Source organism: Cervus canadensis, chromosome 26 (assembly GCF_019320065.1).
Source record: "Cervus canadensis isolate Bull #8, Minnesota chromosome 26, ASM1932006v1, whole genome shotgun sequence".
NCBI lineage: Eukaryota > Metazoa > Chordata > Mammalia > Artiodactyla > Cervidae > Cervus > Cervus canadensis.
Window position 1 is genome coordinate 26,651,128 of NC_057411.1, and position 18,080 is coordinate 26,669,207.

The 18,080-nt window shown below is 42.2% G+C and overlaps 1 protein-coding gene across 2 annotated transcripts in view; it reads right to left on the reverse strand.

The window, feature by feature from the left end:
* BTC (betacellulin) overlaps window positions 1–14,580 on the reverse strand; it is a 49,334-nt gene extending 34,754 nt beyond the window's left edge. Inside the window, exon 1 of one of the 2 annotated variants that reach the window (XM_043448287.1) lies at window positions 14,218–14,580. In XM_043448287.1, the coding sequence (XP_043304222.1) occupies window positions 14,218–14,281 (64 nt within the window). In that variant the 5' untranslated portion in view covers window positions 14,282–14,580. The remainder of the gene's footprint in view (window positions 1–14,217) is intronic. The other variant, XM_043448286.1, reaches the window with a different exon arrangement.
* Between the last annotated feature and the right edge of the window lie 3,500 nt (window positions 14,581–18,080).

An 18,080-nucleotide genomic window follows, 5' to 3' on the forward strand; every position in this document is an offset into this window, starting at 1 on the left:
TTTGTGCCTACTAAATCCTGTGATTTCCTGTGATATCATGTCAATCTTATTTTAGGATTCAAATCACACTCCATGTCCCATTAGGCAATCCAACTGTAAATCAACAGAGAATATATCAATTTACAAATACAAGCAGAAGTCAGAAGAATATTTCATAGTCAAATTCCCAAAAGTTCATTTATATTAGAGGGATTAATAAGAAAAGGATATGTTTGCAGTCAAATGGAACTGTATTTGAATCCTGAATGTACCTTTTAATTTACCAACTTTGTGATATGATTAAGTTACTCAGCATTGAACTACAGGGTGTCCATCTACAAACTGAGGCCCATAATACATGACTTACAAGGTAACAATTTAGCTAGATGCTTAAAGAAACTGGAAAAAGTAGTAAATTATGATTATTAACCTTGGCAATACCTGTCACAATATAGGACTCAACAGAACGGCAGCTATGAGACCAAAAGCAAAAAAATTCTTATTACTCTAGTAAAATATAGATTCTCATTCTCGTTAATGGATAGTGACATTTCTACATTTACGGTGTGATTTGCCTTAGTGTATTAAGTATTCCTATGAAACAAACTACAAAAGATAAATAAATGTACATATACCTTATTACACTTCTAAAGTGCAAGATGAAATGTGTTCAGTGAGAAAAACCTGTATGTTGGTCTTTTCACGTGCTGGTTTTTCTCCAGTGTTTTTAAAAAAATAATTAACATGAATGCACTTCAACCAATTAATAGAAATACATCATCTCCTGCATTTATGTTTCCTTGTATTTTCAGTACAGTCTGTCTGTGACTCAGCATGGTGTTTATGTCAGATGGGTGCTACTAATTCAGTTGGTTTGTTAAATAAGTCAATGATACAAATATAACAGATAAATTCAGATCTTAGATGATACTATTTAGCAATCAAATGTATTATATATCTAATTTTTAATTTCTGGAAAATAAAATTGATAAAGTTTTTTTTCCATTTATTTTTATTAGTTGGAGGCTAATTACTTTACAATATTGTAGTGAGTGGGTTTTGTCATACATTGACATGAATCAGCCATGGATTTACATGTATTCCCCATCCCAATCCCCCCTCCCACGTCCCTCTCCATCCCATCCCTCTGGGTCTTCCCAGTGCACCAGGCCTGAGCACTTGTTTCATGCATCCAACCTGGGCTAGTGATCTGTTTCACCCTAGATAATATACATGTTTCGATGCTGTTCTCTAGAAACATCCCACCCTCGCCTTCTCCCACAGAGTCCAAAAGTCTGTTCTGTGCATCTGTGTCTCTTTTTCTGTTTTGCATATAGGGTTATTGTTTCAATTTTAAAACTTTGAAATCAATGTTAGTATGTAAGCATCTGGGAAATTTCCCCAATGTATCTCTATTGTCAAAAAGAAAAACAGAATCCTAAGTATGCATACTATACACAAAAAGTATTTTTTGCATCCAAAAAGAGGACATATCTAAAATGGATTTGAAAAAAATATTCAGGGGTAGAAATCCTTTTTACCATTGAGCTTGTGGGTGGCTGAGTAAAAAGCTGTGAAATAGATTTAAGTTTGACATTGATGTTCTCCTCCATCTTTTGGTGACTCCTTTCCTGTTCTTTTCATTGTTGTCTTTTCCCCTTCTATAAACCAGTATCCTCCTATTGCTTTAACATTTCCCCTAATAGAACATAATTTCTTCATAGATTTCCCTTTCTAAATGCATTTGCTTTCAAAGCATACCTTCAAAGAAAGAAATTATTTAATTCAACAAAATACTCTAGAATCAAGTGCCTCAACTGGGTCTTCTGGGGAGCCTGAGATACAGATTAAGGGGTTATCACTTTGTTGGGGATGTACAAGCTCTGAGCCGTGAGAATGAGAAAAAAGGAAAGGAAGCTGAGAAGGAGACAATGCAATGTCACGAGTGTACCCATCACTCTGGGTGCAGCTCCAGAGTGAGTCACAAAGACAGAAATGAGTGACACGCTCACTCATCCACGGTCTGTGTAAAAAGTCAGTAAAGGAACTGCATCTTGAAGTAGCCCAACAGAAGAAAGAATGCAGGAGGAATTTCTCTACCCCAGTCACTTCCATCATCCATTTCCCACTGAATGAAATTTACCCCACTGGATGCTGCCTGCTCCTTTCTCTGGCCCCTTGGTGAGTGAAAGGCTGGAATTCCTGCCCTGGGACATGGCCTTGTATCTAAGTCCCAAAAGAGGGGCAAGCTGGTATGAGTAGAGAGTGGATCAAGGGACAAGGGAGGTAGTTGAAGTGCCCTTAAGAAATGCCTGACTTTGTGTCCCATATAGTGGAGTATTTGGTGGCATCAGAACATCTCAGAGGGAGCCTTATTCTAGGACAAGGAGAGATTTTTCTAATATCTCTCAAATCACACACACCAGAAGGACTATCTATTCTTATAAAACTGAAAGACAGGTTCCAGATTTTCAGTGCCAGGAGAGGAGGCCTAGAAAAGGGTAGAGAAAAAAAAAAATGAGTCTTCACAAATAGTTTATGTCCATTCAAAATAAGGAAATTAGAATACAAACTCCTTCCTAATTCAACACAAAATTTTATTCAAAGTGGTAGAAACAATATCTCAGTGTTTAAGAAGGACTTAGAATGATGGATAGTGTATATTTAACTCATAAAAGAACCCCACAATAATATTTTTAAAGCTCAGAGAGGGAAGCAATGTAACAACCTGTCATATATAAACTAACTCATATATCTGAAAGCTGTCAACACAATAATGCCTTTGCCAGTAAATCAACCTTCTATTTTGGCCATTGACCATTATTAAATCTATGAAAACAATGACTAAATTGAAAAAGAACCCTATAGTAACCTAGAGCTAGTTTCTTAGAAATCATCAGTTGTCAAAACTTGACTTTTTGAATCCTATTCCTTTATGATAAGGCCAGGCAAGACAGTCAAACATTGTAGCACTTTAAATGAAAAGCTCTGGGCTCACTGAATTTCCATAATAGTTCAATGAGAGGAAGCAAAAGGAACCAAGGAAAAAGAAAAATTTGTTATCAAGGAGGATTATCCGAGTGCAAAGTGAGGAGGAATAGCAAAGTTGGCCTCTCAATCAGCGATAACACAGCCTCTGACCCATGAGGAAACAGTCATCAAACTTTAATAATGGTAAAGAAAAGAAAACCCTATGTTTTAGAGTAGATATGGTTTTAAAGTAGATGCTCACCCAACCTGAAAACACCCCAGAATTTAGGCCCTTAAAATAAGTTATGGTAAGTTAACCCAACTTAACATTAACCCATTATTATCTTTATTGATCAAACCATTTGCAGAGATCAGAAATATCAATCAATATCAGACAGTATATTTATAAGTGTCAGGGCTTCCCTAGTGGCTCAGATGGTAAAGAAACTGCCTACAATGCAGGAGTCCTGGGTTTGATCCCTGGATCAAGAAGATCCCTTGGAGGAGAGAATGGATACCTACTCCAGTAGTCTTGCCTGGAGAATTCCATAGACTAAGGAGACTGGTAGACAACAGTCCATGTTGTCACAAAGAACTGGACACAACTGAGTGACTAACGGTAAATAACTATAAAGAAAATAAATTCTAACAGAATTCCAAAAAGAGGCAAGGTGTTGAGCTGAAGAAATCACTGGGAAAAGTTTCACAAAAGAAGTTGGAAACGAAACTGAACCAAAGGTAATGACATAGAAAGGAGCTGAGTATGCTCTAGGGGACAATGCATAAAGATGCCCAATTGGAGTGAAGAATTATACACAGAACTATTAAGAAACAAGGGCCTTCTTGATGTGTAGGGTGTGACTGTGAAATAATTCAATTGATTTTCTTGTGTGACCTATGAAAATAAGATTCATTAAGAAATAGTCACACCACATATTTCTAATTGAAACTTTGCAACCTCTGTTCACCACATCCTGAATAAAGCATCTGACTAATCTAGAAAACCACTCAAGAAGTTATTTAATAGAGGTGGATGCTGTTGGGTAGAAATCGGTAAGAATGAACAGAGTGCATTTTGTTTGTTATGCTTCTGTCAAGGCCAATGAAAAGTGTATTCATTTCCTCTGGCATCTAAGTCACATTTTTGTCCTTCTTGCCCTCTCTTACAGGGTAATTTTCATTTATTTAAAAGTGAGTAGAGAATCTTCTCATGGAAGTTTCCTATCACAGGATGGCAATTTTAGAAATGTGTCTCCTGAAATAATAACATTTGAAATTTTAGTCAACAGAATTTATCAATTACAGTTATGTCAGGGTTTTTTCCCCATCACAATAGGATCCCAGGTGATAATTATTATCCCAACAGATGGTAAAATATAGAGCGTAGAGTCTTTAAGGCCAAACTGAGCCTACGGCATGGGATTGATACCATATCCCAGGATATACTCTCATCACATCATATGAGGGGTACATGATACTGTATGCGCATTGTCGGTTGTGTTAACCTTGATAATTCCAGTTGTGGAAAGACATGGTTACTGAATACAGTTTGGGGCAGGGAGAGTGGGGAAACAAGTGATTTTCTTTTTCAAATTCTTTACCGTTGGCCCCCAAGGTCTCCAAATGTCCTGCCTCTTCTCCTCTAAGGGAAGTCAGTCGGCAGTGTCTTAGTTTGAAACTCTATCTATCAACCTCCAAAGTATCCCCAAAGTGAAGTAGCATCATAGTAACATCCATCATTCAGAGAGACATAAGAACCCTCGGTGGTCATTTGGTCCAACTCCTACCTCTCCTGGGAATCTCCTCTATACAACGTTCCTAAAAGCCACCCAAACCACAGACATATCCAGGCTCGTGAAGCTCACCACATCCCAAGGCAGCTGATGCTATTTTTTTCAAAGTCCTATTGGGAGAAATTTTCCTAAATTAAGGTGAGAGTATCTACTATGTACAGGAATCCTCTATTCTACTGGGAACATAGCTGTGAACAAATCAGATAAAAACCCCTGACATCATGAGTGGCATTTACATTCTAATGGAACTGTTGAAAACATGGTTATAATGAGACAGATTTCTGCTTCATTTTTTTCCTTTCCACGCTTCCAGTGGTGAATATGATAGCAATTTCCTTTGATCAAAGTACAAACACACTCCCATAGGCTTAATGAAGACAATGATTCTATTTTTCTTTTTAGACACACCTATGAAATAACTTAAAAGTTATCTACATATTCATAAAGTTAAGAATATTAATAAATTTTGAGCATTTTTTAGCCAACTATTCTGCTAAAATCTTTTCCTGCATTATCCTATTTTATCCTCAATACACTCCCATGTCTCTAGATGATAAATACTACCATCATTATTGTCATTCTGTAGATAAGAAAATGCAGCACAGATAGACTAAGTAACTTTCTCAATGTTATAAGACAATTATTATGGAACAACTTAATATTTATGCAGGGCTCTTGGCTCTTTGAAATCTGAGGAAGCTATTTTGTCAAAAGAAAACTTTTCTAAAACAACCAGGTTATTTTCCACTTGTCTGACATTTAGAAATGAATTTTGACATTGCATCATGATTCATCCTTCAAAAATGACAGTTTATCCTTTTTATACAAGGTAATTATTTGCATAACTCCCAGTAAATGAGACAACCTCATTTTGATAAGATTAAAAGTATCAAAATTATCTTGTAAATATTTTATTTTCTCTGCTAGTGGAGAATGACTTTTTATCTGATTCACCTTAAGATGCTGGGTTTGGGGGGTCAATGTCAGGCAAGTGCTGGAAAGTTTTTCATTGCACAAAACTAGGATCAAAATTGGCAGTTGAAGAAGAATCCACTGAGACTTTTTATTTTTAGAAAGCAGATAAGCATTTTGCAGCACCATTTCTTACATTTGTCCCTTCCTATCAAAACCAGCCAAAATAGAACTCTTTTTGAGAATTCATATCTATTGCCTATTTCATAATTAGTGGGAGGAGGAATTTGAGAAATAAAGGCAGGGGAAAGTTTTCCCACCAGTTGATAGGTGTTGATTATATTTTAGAAATACCCAGAATCAAAATATCTATAATTTTTAAAATTAATAATTTCATCTATGTTTTCCAATTATCCATTATAACAGCCCGTGTTAATCTAGAACTAACTATATTGCAGGCACAGCTTAAGTGCTTTATGCAGTAATTCACTCAGTCCACATAAGAGTCTCAGTTCTGTTGCTATCAGCTTTTACAGATGAAGAAACTGATGTCAAGAGGGTTTAAGAGATTTTTCCAAGATGAAGGAGTTGTTAAACCACAGTGCCAGGGGAGTCATACCTAGATGGTCCGGCTCAGAATCCATACTTTTGCCCATAGCATCACATTGACTCAGGATATGCTCTTCCTACTTCTTCTCAGTAATAGGCCTATGGATGCAATCAGGGGGAATCTAAAGTGAGATCACCCCCCTCCATCTGCACTAAGGAGTGTTTCCCAAGTGTCACAGTGCTGCAAGCATTCCAGGAAAGAGCAGGAGTCACCCCACAGGTTCAGACTTGTTGAAGGACAGGATCAGACTAGGATGGTCAAAGTGATTCTAGGCACAGACCAAAGGAAAACACCTGGCCTGACCAATGCCAACTGTTCACTACCAGCTGGAATGGCCTGGGCCTGGGATATGAGTGGGCAGGTTTCCTGGCTGGGAGGAAGAGCCAAGAGTCCAAGAACCTGAGGCGGAGACCAAGCCAAGGATGCCACAGATGTGCGGGTAGGCAGCAGGGAAAGCAAAGATGGTAGGAAAATAAACTTAAATGCTTTTTAAATAAGAAGAACTGAGTTCCTCTTAAATACAGTGATACATATTGCACTTTAGTGTTCTATCCTCTGCTGTCTTTCTCATTCACCCACAAATATTTATCTACTGTGATCCAGGCATTCTCACTTCATCCTCATTGTTCAGGCTCATAAAGCCAGAACAAGTTATTTAATGCCTCCATGCCTCATATCCTTCAACATAAATGGGAATCATCATTATGTCTAGCTTGTGTGTTCAAGGGATAGTGTTATGTGGATGAAACCAGATATTACACCCTTAGAACAGTGCCCAACATGCATACTACATAATTGCTCTGCTATTATTTTTGGTGTAAAGATCAGTGAGGTAATGGTATTAATATGAAATCACTTTATCAATTGTGAAGTTCTCCAGAGTGTATTATGTTGAGATTTCATATCCAAGGTTAAGCAGATATCTGAGTACATAGCAATGTCCTGTGTCAATCAGTCTAGGAGATTGAACTAGTCAAATGCCAGAAATCCAATAGGAAGCTGGTCATGAACAAGTCAAGTCTTGCTAGGTCAGTTCAGTCATCTCTGACTCTGTGACCCTCTGGATTATAGCCCACCAGTCTCCTCTGTCCATGGGATTCTCCAGGCAAGAATACAGGAGTGGGTTGCCATTCCCTTCTCCAGGGAATCTTCCTAAGCCAGGGGTTGAACCAGTGTCTCTTACATCTCCCGCATTGACAAGCGGGTTCTTCACCACTAGCACCACCTGGGAACCCCCAAGTCAAGTCTGGGTCTCCTCAAATGGCCTCATTCGGCTCTGATGATAATTCCCTGTCCTTGCTACTAGGCTGTCTGCATTAGAGGAAGAAATAAGCCTTCCTCTCCTACTCTGGACAGGCCTGAGCCATCGGCTCACAATACTAACATATAATCATTAAGGAAGCCAGACAGTGGATAGTTATGAAATACTTCAACATAACATTAGATAAGTCAGAGAATCCCTCAATACTAACAAGTCAGACTGCATTCAGCCTCCGCAGCAAATCTATCTCAACTTCTATGGGAACCATCAAAGGTTTTCATACATTTAACACTAAGCAGAAACCCATAAATAACCAAGTTGTTACTCCCAGCTAATGAAACACACATGTGTTAGGAAAAGTTCTAATCATATAGGAGAGCAAGTCACCTCACACCTCACAAAATCCAAAGGGCATTTTCTTTAATGAACCAATGGAGAATGCCCTGGGTCCAGTGCATTTCCCTCCCTGCTTTAAACACCTGCTCTAAAAGCCTATATTTTGACTGATGAGATCTGCCCTTGAACCAAACCTGTGAGAGACAAGTAGCAGTTGTGAACCTAAAACAGAAGTAAACATACTATTTGCCAAATAAAGTCCCTTTGTGAAGGCATCTCTAGCACCACCAGAGGCAAGTCCCAAGTAAGAAGAGATGAAGAAATGTGTCCTTCTACATCATCTCTGAGCTGTGAGCATGTTTTGGCAATAAGAAACAGCTGTTTTCTTTACTGAACCTACTCTTCCCTTCATACCTGGGCACTGTCATCAACAGCCACTTGCACTCATTCATTCATTCATTCAATTAACTAGCACGTTTTCAGGTCCTACTATGTGCCATGCACTTTTTATATGTCTCAAAGATAAGGCTAAATTAATGAATAAATCCATGATTTTGCAGAGCTGTTGTTTAGTCACAAAGTCATGTCCAATTCCCTTGGGACCCCATGGCCTACAGCCCACCAGGTTCCTCTGTCCATGGGCTTTCCCAGGCAAGAATACAGGAGCGAGTTGCCATTTCCTTCTCCAGGGGATATTTTTGACTCAGGAATTGAACCTGCATCTCTTGCACTGTAGGCAGATTCTTTACCGCTGACCCACTGGGGAAGCTCTTTGCAAAGAGAATGCTATATTAGTAACTCATCCTGTTATACAACCAATTGGGGCACTTGGAAATAAGAAGCCTGGACACAAACACTGTCATACTTTCTGTCACTGTTTTGGAATCAATGATTCTGGTTTAAAGGTCAGGTAAATACTATACTGTGTGTGCTCAATTGCTTCAGTCATGTCCAACTCTTTGCAATGACTAATGACTATAGCCCACCCAGCTCCCCTGTCCATGGGATTCTCCAGGCAAGAATACTGGAGTGGGTTGCCATGCCCTCCTCGAGGGGATCTTCCACACCCAGGGATTGAACCAGCATTTCCTGCGGCTCTTGTGTTGCGGTGGATTCTTTACCACTGAGCCACGGGGAAAGCCCAAATACTATACTACATATCCTTTAAAAACAAACATAAAGAATGAATAAAAGTACTTCTTGGCTATTTGACTTGGTGTTGCTGATCATCAATGTAGGTTATTGCCTAACTGATACTAATTAAGATGAAATACCCCATCTCTCTCCAGCCATCTAAAAAATCTACTTTAAAAAAAAATAGCAAGTAGAGATTCATGTGAGCTACCAAAATTCCTTTTTTAAGATACATATATGCCTGAGCAAGTTAGCAATCATTAGCAACACAAAGTACAGCCATTTTAATCAGATTGCTTTCCTCTTAAATTTTATTTTGGGAGACTCTTGACCAACTAGAATATGGATTCTTTATGGATCCAACGGTTTGTCTACAAATTTGGAAGTGTATCAGGATTATGGCTTAAGTCTAAACTGCCTGCAGCTCAGATTCTGGCTAATCTATTTGGACCACCCTGGGAAGACACTAATTCTAACAGCGTGCTATGCCCCATCGTTCAGTCAAGTCTGACTCTCTGGGATCCCATGGACTGTATGTAGCCCAGCCAGGCTCCTCTGTCCGTGGAATTTTCCAGGCAAGAATACTGGAGTGGGTTGCCATTTCCTATTCCAGGGGATCTTCCCAGCCCAGGAGTTGAACCTGTGTCTCTTGAGTGTCCTGCACTAGCAGGCAGATTCCTTACCACTGTGCCAAAGCTGATAATCATGGTTTAGATGGATGACTCAGGCTTCAGTTTGGTACCTGTTTCACTGACTCACCCCTAACTTCGGCTCCCAGTAGTATTCATGCCTGTGTCGTGACATGAGCTGACTACTATTAGTATGTGTGTTAGTCACTTAGTTACGTCCAGCTCTTTGAGACCCCATGGACTGCAGCCCGCCAGGCTCCTCTGTCCATGAGGATTCTCCAGGCAAGAATACTGGAGTGGGTTGCCATTTCCTTTTCCAGGGGATCGTCCCGACTCAGGGATTGAACCCTCGTCTCCTGCATTGCAGGCAGATTCTTTACCATCTGAGCTACAGGGAGGGTGAGAAAAAACAAGAGGAGGCTTTCCCACTGGACTCACCACAGATGTCAAGAGCACATGGAACTGGGGTGAGCAGTCTCAGCAGAGATGGAGCAATGCCAGGGGTGTGGACAGACACGGGTACCCTCTTTCCTGGGCACCTTTGACTTTAGCACAGATATCTGCAGGCCAAGCTTTGGCGGAGCCACTTTCAATGGGCACAACAAAGCCTGTCTGCAATACTGGGGTCTTTCTTGCAGAATTATTTGGGAGTTTCCACACAATAACTGAGAATGCAACAATAGCAAAATCTGATTTGTAACACTAGTTAATATGCAAGTGTGGCCTATGAAACCTGGAATTTTTGAAAAGAAAAAAAAAAACAAAAAAAAAAACTCCCAAGGCTTTTCTAAGCCAAAAAGCATAACTGAAGAGGCAAATCCTAAAATCCTCACTGTGGGCCTTCAGCTACTTCCTTTCTATAATGAGAATTTTACTTGCTGCCACTTACCTGCTTTACAACTTGAAAGTCAGATATTACATCATGAATACATTCATATCGTCAAGAAGAAAAAAACAACTTACATATATTAATGGTGTAGATGTTTATAAGGAGCAGAACATATTTTTGACCTTAAAACCCATTCATTGTGTTTTATAAAGCATTTTTTCCCTTTTTCACTGGTTAGGATTTTAGCTTTAGTTTGTTATAGCCATGGGTGAGAAGGAGAAATTTATAAGGAATCCAGCTTCTTCAAAATTTAAAAAACACTTTAAACAAAGTTCTTGCCCTTTTACCATATTTATCAAAGAAAGGAGCATGTATGATTCTTTTTGTAAAGATAAAGTTTATAGGAAACAAAGGTCCATTACAAGTAAATGGAAATTAAATGTTATTGTAGAAAGATTTTCTTTTAAATTCCTAGGAGAAATGTTGGTTAAAGATCAGGAGAGTGTTGGAACATCCCTGGTGGTCCAGTGGCTAAGATTTTACACTCCCAGTGCAGGAGGCCCAGGTTTGATCCCTAGTCAGAGAACTAGATCCCACATGCCTCAACTAAGAAGCGTCCACATGCCACAACTAAAGATCCTACATGTCTAACAAAGATCAAAGATCCCAAGTGCTACAGCTAAGACCCAGTGCAGCCAAATAAATAAATATTTTTTTAAAAAGATCAGCAAAGTGTCAAGTGGATAAGGACCTTAGTCTCATCTAAAGCAACCCCTTTACTTTACAGAATGAGAAAAACAATGCCCAGAAAATTGTAATTTACAGACATCTCAGGGTCATGGAATGGCAGAGCTGGAACTCTGCTCAAGTCTGTTCACTGCCAGCTCTCAAGGCACTTTTGCTGTGAGACACACACACACACACACACACACACACCCTAGAACATCACACAAGCCATTGCTCACATTCTTTTCAAGAAGTAAATAAAATAACATGTGACTTAAATTAGGAATGAGACTTAAAAATTAAGTATGTGTGAGAGAAATAGGACCACTTAATGGAAACACTGAGGTCAACAAATTACATCCTTTGGCATTTTTCAAGGAGTGGAGCCTCTTAGGGAATCTAGAGACTGAATTCAACTCGCTAAGCCAAACATTCAACAAGGCAGTTGCACATTTAGCTTACCCTCAGTTACAACAGCACTGGATTAGAGCTCTGTTTGGTTTTGCTTTTTCATTTCTGCCTTTTGACAAGTTTTAAGGAAAAAAAAAAAAAAACACCATGTGATAGTTAATGGGGAAGAATGCCCATCAGCCTGGAACACCCATTTCTACTATGGCCATTTCTGCTGGCACACCATCCGAGTCTTGTCCCGAATCAGCTCTTGCCTGGATTATATCTACGAGACAATCACGTACTTTGGCCTCCTCTCCTCTCACACTGCACCCCACTGCCAGGCTTGTCTCCTTAAATCATTGTTTGCATTATATCACTCTGTACTCAAGACCTCTGATGGTCTATGTTTAACTGTTTATTGACTCATCAAAATATTTTAATCTGGCTTCTTTTGGCTCTTCATAATCTATCTGCCTCTCATCAATTCTACTGTCTGGCAGGCAGACTGCCTGTCTCTCCAGGAAATAAATCTCATTCCCATCACCAACCCTTTGGTAAGTACTTTTCCCCGTTCTCCTGCCCTTCTCTCCACTATTTCAAATCATGTGTGTGTGTGTATGTCTGTGTGTGCATGCACACTAAGTCATGTCCAACTCTTTGCATCCCCATGGACTGTAGCCCATCAGGCTCCTCTGTCCATGGGATTTTCCAGGCAAGAATACTGGGGCAGGTTGCCATTTCCTTCTCCAGGGGATCCTGCCAACCCAAGTATCAAACCTGTGTCTCTTGGGTCTCCTGCATTGGCAGGTGGATCCTTTACTAGCTGAGCCATAAGGAAGCCCTCCCTCTCTCTTAACTGTTTCAAACCCAGCCAAGCTCCAATCCAACCCCCTCAAGTCCTCCATGCAGCCTCCCCACTATTCCAGTCCTCCCTATTGAGTTCTCTTTTCTCTGGCTTCATGACATTTTCTCCTATTGCTTCATATCTGTTAGTCCTGCATTCCTAAATTTAACACATACCTTTTAGGTCAAGAATGATGTTTTAAGACTCTCTTGAGCCCTCTTCCCACCCCCATTCTCATATGCTCTAGCATCTTGCTCACTGTAGCAGATTCTCAATAAACACTTTGACAGTAGGACACAGCAGATAAAACAGAGGAAGAGAATGCCAGTTTCACCCAAGTGATGCTGGTAAAAGCAGAGTACTGTCTCTAGCCCTATCTCTCAGGCTCACTGCCCTTCTTCAGGCTCCACATCACTCCATCTCTAAATTGTTTCTGACTTCTCCCTCTGCAGGCTCTGTAAATCAATTCTTTCTCTCTAACCATGGTCTAAGTCTGATCTACTTCCAACCAAGGCCATGACACCTTTTAGGCACCAATCTTACTCCAAGAACACAGCCAAATGGAAGTTTTCATTTAGACCCCACCTCTTTTCCTCCATAAGAGAAAGCCCAGCCCTTTCCAGGCTGGAAGATAAGTGTCCTCATCACATAGACACTTCAGCTGTCACACTGGTGCCCCAAGTCCAGATGTCCCTCCTCCTCGTCCCAGGCAGGACTATAGAATATTGCCAGCTGCCCATCCCTCTGCCAGCACCCCTCACCTCCAATGATCAAGATGCAGAGGAGACACATTGAAGGAGTAGGATCTTCCCACCTGGGTATCTTCCTGCTACTTCCCCATACTGGAGGGCGAGGGGATCCTCGCGTCCAGCTGTATAAAGTCACCAGCATCCGAAGTTGCAGCTCTCTCTGCCAGCCCTGACTCCTAAGGAGGCGAGGAGAGCCTCCAGGGATTCCCAGGCACCCTGCCCCTCCTTCCACTAGCCACTCTTCCCTCCTAGCAGGTGACCACACCCAGTGGTCCCTAACCTACCCACTCAGGTTTCACCTTCGAGGTGAAGAAAAGTCTTCTCTCTGCAATTTCTCCTTAAAATAGGAAATCATATATTCCAAGTGGAACACCTGTGTGTTTCATCAGTAGTACTAGCCCTCAGTGAAATACCCCATCTCCCTCTCCTTTGCTTCCCTGTCAGCAACAGAAGACCCAGAAGATCTCAAAAGTTGAGTCTTTTTTTTTTTTTTTCCTTCTCCTGTTCCCCTTAACTTGGCCAGCAAGAAGGCAATGTAATCATTCTTCTCCGGGCCCACTTTAGCTCTCTCTGCCTCCCAGGTCCTCCCACTCCTACCTCTAGTACCCGCCCAGGGCGCACACACAGGCACATAGCTCTCCACCAGGCTCCACACTCCCCAAGGCCTGCATCGCCAGCCAAGGAGTTCCTTTTCCTCCTCCTCCCCGGGATGTCTCCTCGGTCTAGTCCCCCGCCCCCACTTTAGTGGGTTTCACTGCCACCTCTCCTCGCTCGCGGGCACCTGCGCCCCTGCCCTCCGCTCGGCGCCCGCCAGCGGGATCCCTGCCGCCCTCGGGCCGCCCCCTGGGCCCAGGGCCGCTGCAGCAGGTGCAGCCCCAGGTGCCCGATTGCCAGATCCTCGAGCTACCCAACATCGCGCACGTTCCTCGACCCGCCCCTGCCAGCCCCAGGGCTCCCTCGGAGTCCAAACACCAGCGCGGAAGATTCGCCCTCCTTGCGACTCCACCCGAGACTCTCCTCCCGGGTCTCCAGTGCCGAGTGCGGCCACTTACCCAGGGCGAGGGCCGGGAGTAGGGGCAGTGGGCCGGCGCCGCTGCCCGGGGCGGCCCGGGCCATCAACTGCGCTGCGGGGCCGGGCAGCCCCCAGACGAGCCTCCCGCCTCCTCCTGCGCCCTCTTCTCGAGCCGCGGGCGCCCGACCGGGTGCCTGGAAACGAATGCCCGGAGCCAGCAGGAAGCGAAACTACTCCCCAGGCTGGCACCCGGGCTACCACCGGGCGGGCAAACACCCAGGGCAGGCGGCCGGGAGGTTCGGCGAGTGTCGCCGGGAGGAGGGAGCCTTCTATTTATCCTCGCTTCCGTGGCACACACCCCACCGACCGGGCGCAGGACTTCGCGGCGGTGACCTCCACGCCGTTCCCACCCAAGTTACCCCACACCCACACCCACGCTCCGGGACACTTTCGGGCTGCCCTGGGGCCGGCTCACCCACTCCCCCTACTGGGTCGCACCTGGCGGTTCATTTCCCTCCCCCGGGGAAGTCGAGGAGGTGGGGAGGGAACCGAGAGAGGGCACCTGGAGAGATCCGAGATGTGGGGCCTGCGGGCGGCCCCGGGGGAGGCCGGCTCTAAACGCTTGGAGCCCACGGGGCGAGAATCAGAGCCCCGGACCGCTCTGGAATTCCAGCTTCTCTTATTTCAGCCTATTGTTGGCGTCTTGGACGGACCGGAGCCAACACTCGCTGTGGTTAACCTCAGGCATCTGCCAATTTACAAAGCTTCTCTTTTCCGTATATAATTAGTTGAATATCTGGGAGTTTGGCCTCACCAGGAGCTACTTTAAGAATGTCACATATTTTTTTTTATATCTCCATTTACTCATCTATTCGTTGCATTTTCATTTATTTATTTAATTCATGAACTCTCCTGGATCCCTGGGTCTGGACGATCCCTTGGAGAAGGAAATGGCAACCCACTCAGGTATTCTTGCCTGGGAAATCCCGTGGACGGAGGAAACTGGCAGGCTCCATGAACTGTAGTTATGGGAGTTGCAAAAGAGTCCAACACAACTTAGTGGCTGAACAACAACAAAATGGATCTGTTAGAATAAGGAGAAAGCCTCCGCCTTGCCAAGCACTATCTCTATCTCAACACCCCTATTCTTGAAAGAGAGGTGGGATTTGATGGTTCAGCATCCAGCATCCTCTGGAACACGAAGACACCCTCATAGCTTTCAAAGACAAAAGCAGCGTTCGGTTTTACCTTACATGATTAATACGTTCGTCTCCAAAATAACTAAAGGGTACGGCAGTTTTCATACTGATCTATGCTCCTCCTGTAAGATCAATATGTGTAATCACGCCCCTTCAATACAGAAGTTTATTTCTATAGCATCCAAAAGTCGAATAAACATTCATTTACATAAAAAATGCAGTTCAGATGTCTTCCCCTTCCTCCCCACTGTTTAAATTAAATAAATTATTATGTGCTTTTCTTCCACAAGTGACATTTCATTTCAAAACCAATTCACGTTGCTTTAGTATAGCAGGCAACCAATATATCCAGAGGAATAAAAATCAGTTGTTCATTTCCAGAATCCCATTCTAGCCCCCACACGACAGCTCATAAAGCATCTTTGGGAGGACAGGCATGCGGTTCAGAAAATTGAAGGTTGTGAGACAGACAGTTACTGCACCCCAGATCAAAAGGGCAAGAGCGCAGGAAGCTTGGGGTTCACATCATGTCCCTTCTTTCTGTCTCCATCCTTCCCTTTTCCTATCTAATATTCTGTCCTTCCCTCTGGATCAGGGCCCTAGATTAAGGCATCTTTCAGTCTGAGATGGCACTTTAGCCAACAATTGTCATGGTATCCTCAACCGAACCTTACTGTTTTATTTTCCTTCTCCATAGATACTAATAAAAAATAAAACAAACCTAAGCAAAAAATACCAAATGTTTGTCGACTGTTGAAAAGTGACAAGACTTGGCATAGATGGTCACCATTCATGCCATTCAGATGGTATGAAAGTAACTTTTTCAGGCCAGTGGAGTATGAAATTGTGTACTTTAGTATATTAACTAGACCAGATAAATTAATAACCTTTTCCTAAGGGCTTTATTTACTTCCAGAAGTAAAATAAGTACTCTGGAGAGTAGGCCTTCCAAATTTCCTGGCACCAAAGATTCAGTCTCTTTAAGATCAAGGAACTTTCTCTTTCTTTTCATCCCTCTTGCCTGCCTTCCTTTTGGACTTCCTCCTTTCTCTCCCTTCTTCCCTTCCTCTTTCCCCTTCTTCTCCTTCCTTTCCTCTTCCTCCTTCTTTTTCTCTCTCAATTCACCCACCATGGGGGAAAGTATATCTGGGTTCCAACTACTAACTTTGGAAGAGTAGGAGGTAGGAATTGACCTTCATGAGGCCTCATTTGTGTAACGGAGGTGTGTCTCAATGCTATAGATTATAAACTGAGCTGTTACTAAGAGAAGTGAGAAGGTAACAGGCAGGAAGGCCAGGGGTCTCCAAACGGAGGAAATAGGCTGCAAGTGTCAGACATTTTTTATCTCTCTCTTAAGCAGCAGGAGGAAACAAACTAGTGATATATTATTTTTTTTCTTTCCCTTCTCTATACCAATTTTAAGAGAAACTTAAAATACTGTATTGCTATAATGACACTTAAAATACTGTATTGCTATAATGACACCTGGTTCCATCTGAAGTTAACTATTCTCAAACCTTGAGTTAACCAATGCATTCTTTTTATGGAAATGTTTGTCTTAAGCTATGTTAATGTACTATGCATTTACCCCAAACTCTGTCTTTAAGTCGGGTCAGCCTCATGGCTCAGAACCAACTTGAAAAACCAGTATGTTATACTCAGACATTGTTCCCCTGATCTATGTAAACGAAACTATTTGTATGGTAATCTGGTTTCTGCAAGATTCAAGTCAATCGTTTTATGACCCAGGGTGAATCTGGTGCCAAGATTATCCCAAAATACATCTTTTGGATGAAGGGCCTGGTGCCATTCTGAGTTTTAGGACATTCCTTTCTTTCATTAACAGACTGCTAGTGACTATGTAACATACAGCTAAAGACTAGCAGGGGGGTATTCTTTCTGCCCCCTTCTGATGCCTATGTCAGAAGCTTTCTCTAGCTCCTTTATACTTTAATAAAACTTTATTACACAAAAGCTCTGAGCCATCAAGCCTCGTCTCTGGCCCCGGATTAAATTCTTCTCCTCCGGAGGCCAAGAATCCCAGCATCTTTTCACGGTTTAGCAACAACCTTTCAGAAGAATGGGTCAAATCTACAACAGAGTTATAAGGTGGAACTTGTGTCCTCAGAATCCTCAAGCCAGGGATTTCTTGAAAGGTGTCTTTCCTCTGCCTGCTTTAAGCTGGTCTAACCAGCCCTCTGGAATCTTAGCTGAGTGCCTTTGAATTCCTTTAAGCATCAGTTTCTCTCTTCCCACACAGAGTGGCCTCCAGTGGGGACACTCCTTCCTCTCCTCTGGACAGGACAAAATAAGCTTATGGTTATTTTGGGCATTTGTGGTTATCATGGTTATTATGGGACACAACACCTAGACAGACACAGCAGTGGTGGTAGACAGGAAAATTCTGGAACATATCAACTCAAGATCAGCATGTAACCTCCAAATTGTAACTTTAAGGTATTCAAGGTATAGGAAGATTTCCTAGTGGTCATTAACATTGTTTAATTCAATAAGAGTAGGTAAATAAAAAGAAATACTAATGATGAATATAATGTTTTTATAGCAATGATAAACATTATGCATTGTAGATTACTAAAAATTAGTAGTGTAATCTGTGTGCTCGGTCGTGTCCAACTCTTTGTAAACCTATGGACTGTATTCCACCAGGCTCCTCTGTCCACGGGCTCCCAGGCAAGAAATACTG